A 15422-nucleotide genomic window follows, 5' to 3' on the forward strand; every position below is an offset into this window, starting at 1 on the left:
ACTGGCTCCCCTCACACCCCAGCTCTGTCGCTGCCCCGCAGTCCTGACCCACAGACCCCTGCTAGCCGAGCCCTGGGCTCCCCCTCTACATACAGATTTAAAGTCTATCCGGCCAGATCCCCAACTGACGTAAATTCAGTGCTGTTACAGCCGATTGACCCCAGCTGGGGATCTGGCCCCATTGACTCCAATGGTGCTCCGGACAATTGACATCTTCATCAATGATCTGGATGATGGGATGAATTGCACCCTCAGCAAATTTGCAGATGACACTAAACTGGGAAGTGATACACTGGAGGGCAGGGATAGGATACAGAGGGACCTAGACAAATTAGAGGATTGGGCCAAAAGAAACCTGATGAGGTTCAACAAGGACAAGTGCAGAGTCCTGCACTTAGGAAGGAAGTCCCATGCCCTGCTACAGACTAGGGAGCGAATGGCTAGGCTGCAGTTCTGCAGAAAAGGACCTGGGGGTTACAGTGGATGAGAAGCTGGATATCAGTTGAAAGTGTGCCCTTGTTGCCAATAAGGCTAATGGCATTTTGGGCTGTATAAGTAGGGGCATGCCAGCAGATGGAGGGACATGATCCTTCCCCTCTATTCAGCACTGGTGAGGACACATCTGGAGTACTGTGTCCAATTTTGGGCCTCACACTACAAGAAGGTGTGGAAAAATTGGAAAGAGCCCAGTGGAGGGCAACAAAAATGATTAAGAGGCTGGAGCACATGACTTATGAGGAGGGGCTGAGGGAACTGGGTGGAACCTCCATCCATAGAGGTTTTTAAGGCCCAGCTTGACAAAGCCCTGGCTGAGATTTAGATGGGTTTGGTCCTGCTTTGAGCAGGGCGTGGGGCTAGATACCTCCTGAGGTCCCTTCCAACCCTCATATTCTATGATTCTATGATCCCAGCTTGAGGTCTGGCCCCATTGACTCCACTGGAGCTAAGGCCGATTGACCTCCAGCTGGATTCTGGCCATGATTTTGTTCCCCATCAGTGTTTGCCCCTGACAGACCCCCAGCCCTCGATCTCGGAGTGGGGGTGTCAGCTCCTGGGTGCCCTCCAGCAGAGGGGGACTTCTGAAGAACAGGAAACACAGTGCTGAAATCAAAACCCCAGCTCGAGACGCATGAGAACGTGTTCAGATAATTATCTTGCTGCACAAGAACAATTTGCTGCTGAGGCTGCTGCAACCCGGCCTCCCTGCAGCACCTGAAGGGTTAACTCCCTGCTAGCAGCTCAAAGGCCGATGCCCATCCCACCAGCCATAGGCCAGGAGAATCACTGTTGCTAGAGCTGGTGTAGATGGCAGCCGCAGGTTGGATTCTGTGTTGGTGCCGGAGGGATGCTCAGGCCTGGCTTTGTGCATAAGAAAGGGCTGATGTGAAATTTAGCTAGACAAGCAATGTGATCTAGTAAGGACATAGGCTGGGAGCCAGGACTCCTGGGCTCTCTCCCTGGCTCTGGGAGAAGAGTAGGGTCTAGTGGTTAGAACAGGGGAGCCTGAGAGCCAAGACTCCTGGGTTCTCTCCCTACCTCTACCAGCAACCTATTGTGTGACCTTGGCCAAATCTCTTCCCCTCTTGCTGCCTCGGTTTCCCCTTCCAGCCTTTGCCTATTTAGATTGGGCACTCTTTGGGCAGGGACTGTCTCTGCAGCACCTGGCACAACAGGGCATTGAGCTCAGACCAGATCTCTAGGTGGCACCTTACTGTGAAATATACATTGTGAGCTACTTGCACAGATGGGGAAACCGAGGCGGGAGGGATGGAAGTAACATGGCTGGTTTCTCACAAGGAGCCTGCGGCAGGGCCGGGAACAGAACCCAGGAGTCCTGAGTCCCAGGCGCCTCGGCCACAAGTCTCTGGCATTACGTGATGCCAGAAGAGACACAACGACACGGCTTCAATTATGAAGCTTCGTCAAGGAAAATCCAGGCCAAGGCCACAGGGCACTACCAGGCCCAGCTATCGCCATCAGGAGGCACTTGTGTTGCAGTCAGGCCCCTTCTCAGGATCGGGGCCCTGCTGCGCCAGCGCTGCACAGATGCATTGCAGGAGACCATCTCTGCCCCAAAACCAGCGGCATCAATATAGGGGAGCAGTTCCATTTGCCAGCAGCACTAGTGTAGCTGTTATCCATCCTGAGCACCAGCACCTAGAGGCGCATGGTGCTCTCCTTTTCTCCCAGCATCCTGGTTCCTCATTCGTCAGAGACCTCTACACCTGCGGAGGCTGTGGGAGACCCAGGATATCCAGACCCCCACACCCCCTGCTCCCACCCAGCCCCCTTCAGGAGACACCAGCCTAGGACTGCCCTTGTCCTCCACACCTGAGATCGCCTGCTCGCAGCCCTGCTCTTCTGGGGCGGGGACCATGCTCCCCCCCATAAGGGGCGCATCTAATCGCTTCCTGCCAGTGCCCCGGCTTTACTCAATTTCCTATCTTCCGCGCAGCCTGCAGAGCCAGCCCCAGGAGTGCAGACAGCGCTGAGAGGAACAAGCTCTGGTCTATCTCCAACCACAGCTCCCGGGCCCATGGCGTCCCTCTTCCCCACCACAGCTTGGGGGCAGGTAAGTCCAAGCCTTGATTTGACAGAAATTGCAGGAAACTGGCCATGCAGCAGGGACAGCCCTCTACGAGCACCGGAGATGGGGCGGAGCCCATGTCCCCATCCCTCCCAGCAGCCCAGAGAACCCAGAGACCTGCCCCACTGTCCAGCCAACAAATGGAACCTAGAGTCCCACTCCCCTCCCAGAACCAGGGGGAGAACCCAGGAGACCTGGCTCCCAGCCCCCCTGCTCTAAGCCACTAGACCTGAGTTCTCTCCCCTCCCAGAGCCAGGGAGAGAACTCAGGAGTCCTGAGTTCCAGCCCCACCTTTCTAACACTCGAGTGGGGGTGTGCGTAGGGACTCCTGGATCCCTCTCAGCAGGCTGCTGCCCCAGCACTGGGCATGTCCAGAGGCATCAGGCCCCCAAGCCAGCCTGTGGGTCAGGGGAAGCGCGAGGGGCATTGGAGTGCACCTGTAACCAGGGACTCATCCTCAAGTGGGCGGGGGTCTCCAGTGGGGTCCCACAGGGACTGGGTCGTGTCCTGCACTAATTACCACTGGGATCAATGTCCGGGACGGGAATAGCAAACCCTCCCAGCTAACTTCAGCAGAGGGCCCAGAAATCGGGAAATCCTGAGAGGACCGGGGCAGGGACCCAGAGCACGTGGGGAAACGCCGGGCGTTTTAACACATCCGCATGTCCCCACCCATGGCGAGGAACTGCAAACATCAGCTAGGGGCTCTCCCCTGGGGGCAGCGACTCCGGAACAGATCTGGGGCAATGGTGGAGAGTTGGCTGGACTGGGGCTAACGCCGTCCTGGGATCTCAAGGAGGAGCAGGGAAGGGATTTTCCCTTTGGAGCTGACCTGGGGGTGACACCGCCGAGCCCTGGGTCTGGGTCTGGCTCTGGGGCACAAAGTCAGTTGGGGAGGGGTCAGAGCGGAGCCCTGAGGACAATTCGAGGGTTCGAAGCCCTGCCGCAGCGCGAGCAATGCCTGGAGCTCCAGCTATTGTGCTGAGCCCAGGACATGCTCCTGGGTGCCATGATCCCCGTCTGTCCGTCCCTACACAGGGAGCAGAGAGTTGATCGGGGCTAGTCAGTTTTTACCGGGGTGGGGGGGAATTAAGTATTGGGACCAAGCACGAGGGCTGTGGGGGATCCTCCATCCCCGGCAGATTTTCAGTTCAGACCAGGAGTTTTCCTAAAACAGTGGCTCCAGGGATGGCCTCTGGCCTGGGCTATTGGGGGGTCAGGCTAGACAGCCACAGGTCCCTGCTGGCCAGGGAACTGGGAATGACTGAAATCAGGCAAATACCAGCAGGACAGCTAGAGACCAGCCCAAGTGGCTCAGGGGGTGAATGGAGCAAGAGGGCTACTGTATAACAGGGTATGGCGGATGAGCCAGGACTCCTGGGTTCTCTCCCTGGCTCTGGGAGGAGAGTGGGGACTGGTGATTGGAGCAGGGTGGGGAGCCAGGACTCCTGGGTTCTTTCCCCAGCTCTGGGTGAGGAGTTGGAGATAGTCGTTAAAGCTGGGGGCACTGGGAGCCAGGACTCCTGGGTTCTCTCCCTGGCTCTGGGAAGGCAGTGGAGGCTGGTGGGTTAGAGCAGGGGGGCTGGGAGCCAGGACTCCTGGGTTCTCTCCCTGGCTCTGGGAGAGGAGTCGGGTCTAGTGATTAGAATGAGGCGGGCTAGGTCGCAGGACTCCTGGGTTCTCTCCCTGGCTCTGTCGCTGACTTTCTGTGTGACCTCCAGAAAGTTCTTTCATCTCAGTTTCCTCTAGTACAAGCTGGGGTCGATGCTACTGAAGCTGAGCGGGAGGAAGAGTTGTTAGATCCCCATAGCCGCGGCTCAGGAGGGGCTTCGTTACTCTCCAAAGGACGGGGCCCTGTAGCACAAACTGGGGTTGGTTCCCCCCCCGGGGGGGGCTGGCTGTGTGTGGCACAGCAGGCTGTGGGGGCGGGGAGCACTCCGGAGAACACGAGGTTAGCGCCAGGGAACAGAAATCTGCTGAGACAAGAGGTCCCGGAGCTGTCTGGGGGGGCGGAAGAGAGGGGCTGTGGGTCAGGAGTGAGTGGCACCCACACAGCTGGGGGAGGAGAGAGCTCAGGATCTGAGGGGCTGAAGGTCGGGAGTGGGGGGGCACTGGCAGAGGTGTGGGGAGACAGCAGGGGCTGCAGGTCGGGAGTAGGGTTGCCAACTTTGTAATTGCACAAAACCGAACACACTAGCCCTGTCCCCTGCCCCACCCCTTCCCAAGGGCTCGCCCCCCGCACTCCATCCCCCCTCCTTCTGTCGCTCGCTCTCCCCCACCCTCTCTCACTTTCACTGGGCTGGGGCAGGAGGTTGTGCTGTGGGCTCCAGCTGGGGGTGTGGGCTCTAGGGTGGGGCGAGGGATGAGGGGTTTGAGGTTCAGGAGCGGGCTCTGGGCTGGGGCAGAGGGAGCAGGTGCAGGAGGCGGGCCGGGGCTCAGGGCTGGGGTTGGGGTGCGGGAGGGGGTGTGGGAAGGAGTGCAAGCCCTGGTGGGAGTTTGGGTGCTGGAGGGGGTACAGGTTCCAAGAGGGAGTTTGGGTGTGGGCTCCAAGAGGGGGCTCAGGGCTGGGACAGGAAGATGAGGTGTAGGGAGGGGTGAGGGGTGCAGGCTCTGGGAGGGCGTTTGGGTGCAGAAGGGGGCTCGGGGCTGGGGCAGAGGGAGGAGGTGCAGGGTACGAAGGGGGGTCAGGGCTGGGGGTGGAGTGCAGGAGGGGGTGCAGGTTCCAGGAGGGAGTTCCGACCTGGGGCAGGAGTTTGGGGTGCAAGTGGGGGGTGCAGGCTCTGGGACAGGAGGTCGGGGTGCAGGTTCCGGCCAGGCGGCGCTTACCTCAGGCAGATCCAAGCTGGCAGCACAGCCGGGCTAAGCCAGGCTCCGTGCCTGCCCTGGCTCCGCGCTGCTCCTGGAAGAAGCCACCATGTCCGGCTCCTAGATGCAGAGGTGGCCAGGCAGCTCTGTGCAGTGCACACTGCCCACTCCCGCAGGCACCGCCCCCGCAGCTCTCATTGGCCGCGGTTCCTGGCCAGCTCTGCAGCTCCCATTGGTGCTCAGGGCAGGAGCAGCATGCGGAGTCTCCCTAGCAGCCCCTGTGCCTAGGAGCCGGATATGGAGGTTGCTTCCAGGAGCCGTGCGGCGCCAAGGCAGGCAGGGAGAAAACCAGATGCCTGGCAATCCTAGCTGGGAGTGAGGGGCACCGGCCAGGCCACGTGCTAAAGCGGTCACTTCTCCCCAGCTTTCCAGCAATGCCACCTCACCCGTGGCCAACAACAGCACCGTGCCCACCTCCAAAGTCCTCGACCAGCTCTCGGTGGCCATCTTCGTGGTCTCTTGCCTGCTGGGCATGGTAGGGAATGGCCTGGTGGTCTGGGTCACCAGCTTCCGCATGCGCCGGACGGTCAACTCGATCTGGTTCCTGAGCCTGGCGCTAGCCGATCTCCTCTACTCCCTGCTGCTGCCCTTCTACGCCGCCAAGACCGCCGCGGGCCATCACTGGGCCTTTGGCAACTTCCTCTGCAAAGCTGTTGGCGCCCTTCTCTTCCTCAGCATGTTCGCCAGCGTCTTCCAGCTGACACTCATCTCGACCGATCGCTGTCTGCTGGTGGCCCGGCCCGTCTGGGCCCAGCGGTTCCGCACGCCGCGCTGGGCCTGGGGGGCGGCCGGCGTGGCCTGGGTGCTGGCCGGGGCTTTCTCGGCCCCCTACCTGGTCTTCCGGCAGGTGCAGTGCCAGGGCGAGCGCTGCTTTTGCATCAACAATTTCGGGGACGTGGCGACAAGGGTGGCACGGCAGCAGGCCCTGATCGTGGTGCGGTTCGTGGCCGGCTTCATGGCACCGCTGCTGGTCATCACAGCCTGCCACGTGGTCGTGATGCTGCGGGCCGGGCACCGGGGCCGCCGGCCCAACCGTACGGCCAAGGTGGTGGCTGCCGTGGTGTTGAGTTTCTTCCTCTGCTGGCTGCCCTACCACATCTTCAACTTCCTGCACGGCTGGGCAGGCAAAAGTGCAGCCATCAAGGTGGGCTCCTCCCTGGCCTTCAGCCTCACCTGTCTGAGCTGCTTCCTCAACCCCCTGCTCTACGCCTTCCTGGGCCGCCGCTTCCAGGAGGGGCTGCGGGGTAGCAGCCGTGCCCGCTGGCTGGAGGCCGCCATGGCTGAGGACTCACTGGGCTCAGGCAGCGGACACCGGCGCAACCGCTCGCGGGGCTCCGCCACCTCCTCTGAGCTGCGGATGATGCAGTCGTGATGGGGCAGGGGAAGGGGCTAGGGCCCTGTGTGGGGGGAGTGGGGGCAGCTGTGGGATGGCACCAAGCAAGGCATTCTGGGAGTCCAGGGCCATACCAGAGCAGTGCATGCTGGGAGCCCAGAGCCATGCTGGAGCAGTGCATGCTGGGAGACCATGGGACATGGCGGAGCAATGCATGCTGGGAGCCCATGGGCCACACTGGAGCATGGCATGCTGGGACCCCAGAGCCTCACCAGAGCAGTGCACGCTGGGAGCCCATGAGCCACGCTGAAGCAGTGCATGTGGGGAGCTGTAGTCATCAGCACGGGCCATGCCGGAGCGGTGCATGCTGGGAGCTTATGGGTCACACCACAAAGGAGCATGCTGGGAACTCTGGCCATCATTGGCCACACCGGAGCAGTAACAGGCCACACTCCTTTCCCATGCTGCCGGAACTCAGTGATACCCCTGGCCGCCACCCCACAGGGTGGGCAGGGCTGTTACAAGGCTGTGGCCATGGTGGTTGCCATGGATACCACCACCTGGCCACCATTTTGGGGCCTGGTTTTCAGACCGGGACAGAGTGAATCCTAAAACCAGGCTCTTTTTATACAGAAAGCTCAGATCTACTTTTGTTACATCGACCACCCCCTTGGTTGGTGTATCCTTCCACCAGTTAATATAGTCCATCCAAAAAAAAAAATGAATTCTGGGAATCCAGCCCACTTTACACAGGAGCCAACTCTGTGTAAGGACAGCTACTGAGCATCCTTCCACCACAAAAGTAGTCCTCCAAAACACAGGTCTCAAAACTGGACCCTTTTTATACAGAGCCGGATCTACTTTTAACATATTCTGATTGTGTGTCCTTCTGCCAAAAAAAATAGTCCCTCAAAAAAAAAATAAACTGAAAACCAGGCCCTTTTCCAGGTTTCACTCGCTCCAGGGACCCCGGAAAACTCTTGCAGGGCCCAGTCCTCCGGAGCTTCTTCTGCTCCCAGTCTTCACCGGCAGGGGGTCCTATTCCTTTTCCGCTCCGGGGGCCGTGAAGGCCCCCGCCCCCCCCCCCCCACCGAATTTTACTTGCCGCCGAAGCGGGACCTGCTGCTGAAGTGCAGCCAGGTCTTCGGCAGTAATTCGGCTACGGCAGGCCCTTCCGTTCCGGGACCAGCCGCCAAAGTGCCCCAAAGACCCGTTGCGGGGGCCCCCCGCCGCTGAAGACCCCAAGCCCCCAAAATCCTCTGGGTGGCCCTGCCTTTTTCATACAGAAGCCCTGTGACGTTCCTCCACAATGTGTGTGTGTCCTTCCGCCAAATAATAAAAGGTAAAATAGCCCCTTAAAAATCTGAAAATCAAGCTCCATCATATTCAGGACTACACTCTTTGTCATCTTCTTGCACCTTTGTCACCTTCTGTTTTGTGGTCTTCCACCACAAAATATAGTCCCTGAAACACACATGGGGAAGTGGTGCCCTTTAAATACAAGGGCTGTGCCTTATTACGCCCCCTTCTGTCTTCTTTCACTCAAAAGAAGTAGTCCAGCCAACAAGCTTTCGATCCTTCCGCCCTCTCGGCAAGAGCCTTTCCCCCAAAACGGCGAATAAAGCTGCCAAAGCGGTTTGAGTTTCTATGAAAGACCAAAGGCGGCAAATGGGAATTTAGCACTTGGCGGGGGGGTGGCACCTGGATGGAACAGCCAGTGGGGTAAAGCTCTGCAAGCCCCACCCCTGGGCGGAGTCATGCCACTTAGTGGGCAGGGCTTGGTAAGCTCCTCCCATGGGCGGTGCCATGTCTTTTAGTGGGCAGGGCTGTGGCTCTGGCATTCTCAGTGGCCATCTGCGGTGTTTGCTACAGAGAAAAGAACAGGTGAGACTTGTCCACCATCACATGGTGAATCAGTGAGACAGCTGGGGAGAGAACCCAGGAGTCCTGGCTCCCAGCCACCCCGCTCTAACCACCAGCCCCCACTCCCCTCTCAGAGCTGGGGAGAGAACCCAGGAGTCCTGGCTGCCAGCCACCCCACTCTAACCACTAGACCCTGTTCCCCTTCCAAAGCTGGGCAGAGAACCCAGGAGTCCTGGCTCCCAGCCACCCCGCTCTAACCACTAGACCCTGTTCCCCTCCCAGAGCTGGAGAGAGAACCCAGGAGTCCTGGCTGCCAGCCCACCCTGCTCTAACCACCAGTCCCCACTCCCCTCCTAGAGCTGGCAAAGGGAGCCAGAGGTCTCTTTAGCCGGGCATAGCAGATGGGGTGAGCTATGGCATGGCTCGCATGCGGAGAAAGAAGATATCTTTGGTTTCAGATCTGGAAAGGGGAAGCCGAGGCCCCTGCTCTGGGGCCAGGGAAGTTTTTCACCAGAGGATGAAGCAACCCAGCTTCCCATCCCACCCATCGGGGAGGAAGCAAAAGCTCAGGGCAGAGGTGGCCGAGGGATGGCAGAGCACCCATGGAAAAAATGTACTGGGTGGTCAGGACCCACCGGCATCCCCACAGATCAGCTCCTCCCCCTCACTCCTGGCACCTCCTGCCCACCGCGGCTTGGGAGAAGGGGTGCAGTGGGGGTGGAGTGGGGTAGGAAGAGATGGGGAAGGGGTTTGGGGGAAAAGGTGGGGAGAGGGTGCAGTGGAGGTGGGGTGCAGTGGGGGCAGAGGGAGGTGGGAAGAGGTGGGGAAGGGGTGCAGTGGGTGGGGCCTGTGGCAGAGCAGTGGGTGGGGGAAGATCGGGTGGGAGGGTGGTGCAGTGGGAAGGAGTCAGTGGGGCAAGACGGTTGGTGGGAAGAGAGTGGGTGGGGTTGGGAAAAGGGTTCTGCAGTGGAGGCAGAGGGGGATGCGGTTTGGAGGGTGGGAGTGCATAATAGATGGGCGTGGGTGATTGGGGGAATGGATTGCAGTGGGGCGAGGAGGGGAGTGGTGGGAAGAGAGTGGGGACGGGGTTTGGGGAAGGGATGCAAAGTGGAGCGGAGGGGGGTGGAAGAGGTGTGGGTGGGGGTCTGGGGAAGGGACGTGCAGTGGGGGCGGGGCACTGGTGGCAGAATGGGAGTCGAGCACCCCCCAGGATACTGAGGTCATGATCGAACACCCCGAGCCAAGCCCAGCCCAGCGCCTAAGGGCTTTGCCATGTAAAGGGAGCAGTGCATACTGGAACGTCCCCTCCCAAATTGGTCACACTCTGGTGCTTGCTCTGCCCGGCCTCTGGGATTTCTCCGCTGCCGGCCCTGCCCGCGTCTCACCTTGCTCGCCGGACCCTGGGTTCTCCACTGCAGGCCTGCCTTGTGTCGTCCACCCAGTGATGAGCTGCCGAATTGCTTAATCAACCGGTCTCACCAGGTACACAGTCCCCACCCGATACCCCAACCACGTCCTGGCCCCTGACTGCCCCCCTTCAGAACCCGCAATCCAGCAACCCTCCCTCTCTTGGCCCCTGACCACTCCCTCCCACGAACCCCCACCTAACTGGCCCCCTCGGAGGACCCACCCTCTTACCCCATACTCGCCCCACTCCCTGTTCCCTCTGGACTGCCCCAGCCCCCCACCCATCTACCCCCAAGCAGGACCCTCCGGAACTCCGACCCCTACCGCTAAAACCCCCCCCCATTCCCCATCCCCTGACCACCACCCCCGAACCTCCGCCCCCTGCCCCTTATCCAACACCTCTCCCAGCCCCGGCCTGCTCAGGGCAGCGTGCATGGACCCCGCGCGGCCGCTGGAGCTCGTGTCCCCCCCCCCCACCTTGCCGCTTAAAGAGGCAGGAGCTCCCACGCTGCCCAGAGTGCTGACTCCGGTGGCCCCGCACGCTGCGGCTCTGCAAGGTAGGGGGAAGCGGAAGAGGGGCCAGGGGAGTCTCCCCAGCTGGGAGCTCAGGCGGGCTGGACGGGATGTCCTGCGGGCCGGAGTTTGTCCACCCGCCCACCCCTTTAACAGCCGGTTCTACACCTGCTTCTAAATTTAACAACCAGTTCTTGGGAACCGGCTCCAGCTCAACACTGACTCCACCAGCTCCACCCGGACACCGGGGTTCCCCACTGCCAGCCCTGCCCTGACCCCACAGCTCCTGCCCTGATGCCCCCCCCGGCCCCATGCTGGCAGCAACAGGCAGTACCCCCCGCCACACACACACACCCCTCCAGTTCTCCTTCTTGGTGCATCTTCACACATCATGCTCTGGCTGGGGGCCAAATCCAGGTGGTGGTGCCACTCTGGCTGCCGCTGGGTTCCTGGAAAATAAACTCAAGAGACAAGTGCACGGGGCCAGCGGGCACTGCCTTCCCAGGTAACGGGGCAGGTAGCCATGCCACCCTGGGCCCCACACAGCCCCTGTCATGGCTGGACTGGGAACATGGGCAGGGGCGGGCTGGAGGGGGTGTAAATTCGATCTCTGTGCATGGGGGCAGGGGTGCACACACTGTGTGTCAGTTGTGACTATGTGCGGTAGAAAACTCTAGCTTTGTGTGTGTGCTGACACGTTATGTTTCAGCTGTGACATTGTGTGTGAGTGTGTTTGCGATGAAGTGGGGGATTTTCTGAGACTCTTGCAGGAGCACTGTGTGTGCCTCAGTTTCCATGTGTGCTATGTGTGTAAAGGGAGAGGGGGGTTGTTGTTGCAGGGGACTTGCCGAGGAGTGGGGAGCCAGACAATAACCTGGAGATGGGGGACCCAGCAACTGGTAACCAGGATGCCCCCAACCTTGGGAGCCAGCCAGTTCTGGGCAGTGGGGGGGGACAATGGGCTGAGGAGAGAGGGGCCCAGGGACCTGACCAGAGGGGAAAAAAGGCCGGAAGAGAGGGGCCTAGGTGACCTGTTTACCTGGGACTGAAGACAATGGGCGGAGGAGGGGCTGGTGGGGGAGGGAATTTAGGGGCCTCGGCTGGAAAGAGGGGGCTGGGCAGGGGACAAGGTGCAGCTGGACCCATGGGAATGGGCACAGACCCAGCTGCCGGGGCTGAGACTGGCCAGGCCCAAGGGCCCTGAGATCTGCCTGGGCTGGGTGCAGACAGTCAAACCTCCTGTGTGACGCTGGTGGGGAGTCACTGGCTAGAGCTTGGGGGGCCTTTCTCCCCCTGGGGGTGGGGGCCCCAGGGGCCCAGAGTGAGGGGCTAGCCCTACTCCCCTCCCAGGGCGGGCAAAGGAGCCGGGGGTCTCTTTTCCCGGGCATGGCGGGCTGGGCTCTGCTCCAGCCTGGCTCGCAGGTGGCAGGAAGAAGACACCTCCGCTTTCGGATGTGAAAAGGGGAACCGAGGCCCCTGCCCTGGGGAAGTTTTCACCAGGGGATAAAAGAACCCGGCTTCCTGTCCCACCAGCTGGGGAGGAAGCGAGAGCCCAGGGCAGAGGTGGGCGAGGGGCAGCTGGGCCCCTTGACGAGACCCCCACCAGGCAAGACCAGCCCAGCACCCTAAGGCCTCACCATGCCAAGGGGAGCAGTGCATGCTGGGAATGCTCCCGCCCTTGGCCATGGGGCAGCTGTGCATGCTGGGAGCTGCCTGACACCTCACTTGGCCGCTCTGCAGCAGTGCATTCTGGGAATCCTCCCCCTCCCCAGTTGGTCACACTTGGCTCCTAAGCAAGACCTGCCCTGCGTCTCCACCTGCTCCTCCCGGACACCTGGGTTCTCTGCTGCCGGCCCTGCCCCGACCCCACAGCCCCCAAGCTGGCAGCAACAGGCAGTGTCCCCCCCTCCCCAGCCTAGTTCTTCCTTTTTCACACATCACACCCCCAGCACATCTGCTCTGGCCGGGGCCCAACCCCGGGGGGGGAGGGCGGGGCGAGGTGACCGTCTGGCGGCCGCTGGGTTCCTGGAAAATAAACTCAGAGCCAGCGACAAGCGGATGGGGCCGGCGGGCGCTGCCTCTGCAGGTAATGGGGCAGGCGGCTATGCCAGCCTGGGCCCCACATAGCCCCTGTCATGGCTGGACTGGGAACACGGGCAGGGGTGGGCTGGAGGGGGTGTAATATTCGATCTCTGTGCATGGGGGGGTGCTCACCTTGTGTGTCAGATGTGATTGTGTGTGTGTGTTATAACAATCGCTCCGTGTGTGTCTGTGTGAACGTATTGTGTGTCATCTGTGACTGCATTATAACAATCGCTCCATGTGCGTTGTGTGTGCACGCGTTGTGTTTATTGTGACTGTGTGTACATAATACTCTAGCTCTGTGTGTGTGCACACGTTTGTCAGTTGTGACTTTTTGTGTTATAACAATCGCTCTGTTTTTCTATGTGTGTGTACACACGTGTGTCGCTTGTGACATTGTGTGTCTTATAACAATCGCTGTATTTTTCTCTGTGTGTGCACATGTGTATCGGTTGTGACATTGTGTGATAACAATCGCTGTGTTTTTGTGTGTGTGCACGTGTGCCGGTTGTGATGCTGTGTCTGTTATAACAATCACTCTGTTTTTCTGTGTGCGCGCACATGTGTTGGTTGTGACTGTGTGTGATAATCACTGTTTTTCTCTGCGTGTGTGCACACGTGTCAGTTGTGACATTGTGTTATAACAATCACTCTGTTTTTCTGTGTACGTGCACATGTTCTGTGTCAATTGTGACATTGTGTGTGTGATAACAATCGGTCTGTGTTTTTCTGTGTGTGTGTGTGCACGTGTTGTGTGTCGGTTGTGACATGGCACGTGCGTTATATACACACACGCGAAGCTAGGGTGTTATTTGCCCTGCAGCTGGACAAAGGCTGCCCCATCAGGGTCAGACTGACCCAGGCCAGGCGGCAGGGGGAGCCAGGGGCTGTGTGGGGCTCCCACTCCCCTCACAGAGCCAGGGAGAGAACCCAGACAGCCTAGAAGCCCTGCACAGGGTTACTTCCCCTTTTCCTGGTTGAGAGGCACCATGCCAGCCGGCGGGGGGTGGAAGGCAGTGATAAAAACCAGGTGTGGACGTTGGCGTGATGCCTTCTGTCCGCGCACAGCTCAGGACACTTGGCAAGGAGCCAGACATACCTCCCAGGCTGCCAGGGGGCCGATCGTCCCCCTTCACCACTAATAGCTCCACCGCTCCTGGTGCCCTTGGCTGGGAGCCCAGAGACGGACAATGGGAGGTGGGGAAGACGCTGGTCAGCCTGGCCATGCAGATAAACCTGGCCCCACCTCAAGAGAGGGTTGATGTGAACCCTTCCCTGGCTAGGGGCAGGTGGCCCCAGAGCAGGGACTGGCTGGCTCAGTGGGGCAGAGAATGGGACATGGGGCCTTTCCCCACTAGGGAGCACCGGTGCTGGTGGGGTACTGGCTGACCCAGGGGGGCAGAGAATGTGGCATGGGGCCTCTCCCCTTTCAGGGGCACCGGTGCTGGTCCGACCCCAGGCCGGGAGACTGGCAAGCTCTGGGAAAAGGCCTCCCCCCACTCTCAATCTCTCCCTGTCTCAGGTCCCATCATGGAGGCCAATGTCTCCTCCGGTCTCTGGCTCACCAGCCCTGGTTCTTCTCCTGCCAAGGCCAAGCCTGACCTGAACGCCATCATGGACCTAGTCCAGGTCATCTTCTACACTGTGGTCTGTGTGGGGGGCTCGCTGGGCAACGGGCTGGTGATCTGGCTCACGGCTCGCCGGACCGGCCACTCCGTCAACTGCATCTGGTTCCTCAACCTGGCGGTGGCCGACTTCATCTTCTCGGTCAGCCGGGTGGTGCCCCTGGTGAAGAACGCCTTCTACCGCGGGCACTGGCCCTTCGGTGCCTTCCTCTGCCAGGCCACCAGCTTCATCAAGTACCTCAACATGTTCTGCAGTGTCTTCCTTTTGGCAGCCGTCAGCCTGGACCGCCTGGCGGCCGTGGCCTTCCCGGTGTGGTCCAAGAACCGCCGGGGCCCCCGCCTGGCGTGGGCAGCCGCTGCCGGAGCATGGGGGGCAGCCGCCGCAGCCAGCCTGCCCTTCTACCTGTACCGCAACCTGGTGCCAGAGGGGAGAACCAACAGCCTCAGGTGCTCCTTGACGCTGGGAGAAGGGCCCAAGCTGACGCTCTATCTGCTCCGGCTGCTCTGTGGCTTCCTGGCCCCCTTCGCCATCATCCTGGCCTGCTATGGGGCCTTAGCAGCTGTGCTGAGGCGGCGCCCGGCCACTGTCCGCTCCAGGAAGCCCTTCAAGGTCATGGCGGCCATTGTGGTGACCTTCTTCCTCTGCTGGGCCCCCTACCACCTCTTCCTCCTCCTCAAGCTGGCGGGCGTCAAGGGCCAGGCCATGGCCGTGGGGCTGCCGCTCGCCTCCTTCCTGGCCTATCTCAACAGCTGCGCCAACCCCGTCCTTTACTTCTTCATGGGACTGGAGTTCCGCCGGGTGCTGGGACGGACCACCTTCGCTGGGGCTTTCCGCCGGGCCCTGCTGGAGGACACGGCCTACTCAGCCAGGTCCCACAGCCGCAGGAAGGAGGCAGCTTCCTCCATTGATGGGCTGGCCCAGAGCTCGGTGTCCCCCAACCTGGCCTGAGAGACCCCGAGGGAGCGGGGCCTGTGGGGCCGAGGGAGACAGGGACTGCGTGAGGTGGGTGCCTGGCACAGACGGCAGTGGCGAAGAGAGCAGTGCAGAGACAGATGCCAAAGGAGCTCTTAGCCATCTCACTGCAAACACCAGTGTGCCTCTTCCTGGCCTGAGACCTGCGGACATCCCCAGAACGGGGACAGCGCC

General features: G+C 60.5%; 1 protein-coding gene across 1 annotated transcript; it reads left to right on the forward strand.

The window, feature by feature from the left end:
• Positions 1-2439: 2439 nt before the first annotated feature.
• On the forward strand, positions 2440-15422 carry LOC116834937 (uncharacterized). The gene is made up of 3 exons (XM_075071398.1): positions 2440-2572; positions 5817-6820; positions 14084-15422. Exons 1-3 carry the CDS (start codon positions 2537-2539, stop codon positions 15222-15224), a joined length of 2181 nt encoding a protein of 726 aa, XP_074927499.1. The 5' UTR covers positions 2440-2536; the 3' UTR covers positions 15225-15422.

Source organism: Chelonoidis abingdonii, chromosome 11 (assembly GCF_003597395.2).
Source record: "Chelonoidis abingdonii isolate Lonesome George chromosome 11, CheloAbing_2.0, whole genome shotgun sequence".
In the NCBI taxonomy this organism is placed as follows: domain Eukaryota; kingdom Metazoa; phylum Chordata; order Testudines; family Testudinidae; genus Chelonoidis; species Chelonoidis abingdonii.

Bases quoted from the DNA above. Each gene is read 5' to 3' on its own strand.
- LOC116834937 (XM_075071398.1), top strand. From the start codon at position 2,537: ATGGCGTCCCTCTTCCCCACCACAGCTTGGGGGCAG. The intron at 2,573-5,816 runs GTAAGTCCAAGC...ACTTCTCCCCAG, and splicing joins CCACCACAGCTTGGGGGCAG to CTTTCCAGCAATGCCACCTC. The intron at 6,821-14,083 runs GTGATGGGGCAG...CTCCCCTTTCAG, and splicing joins GAGCTGCGGATGATGCAGTC to GGGCACCGGTGCTGGTCCGA.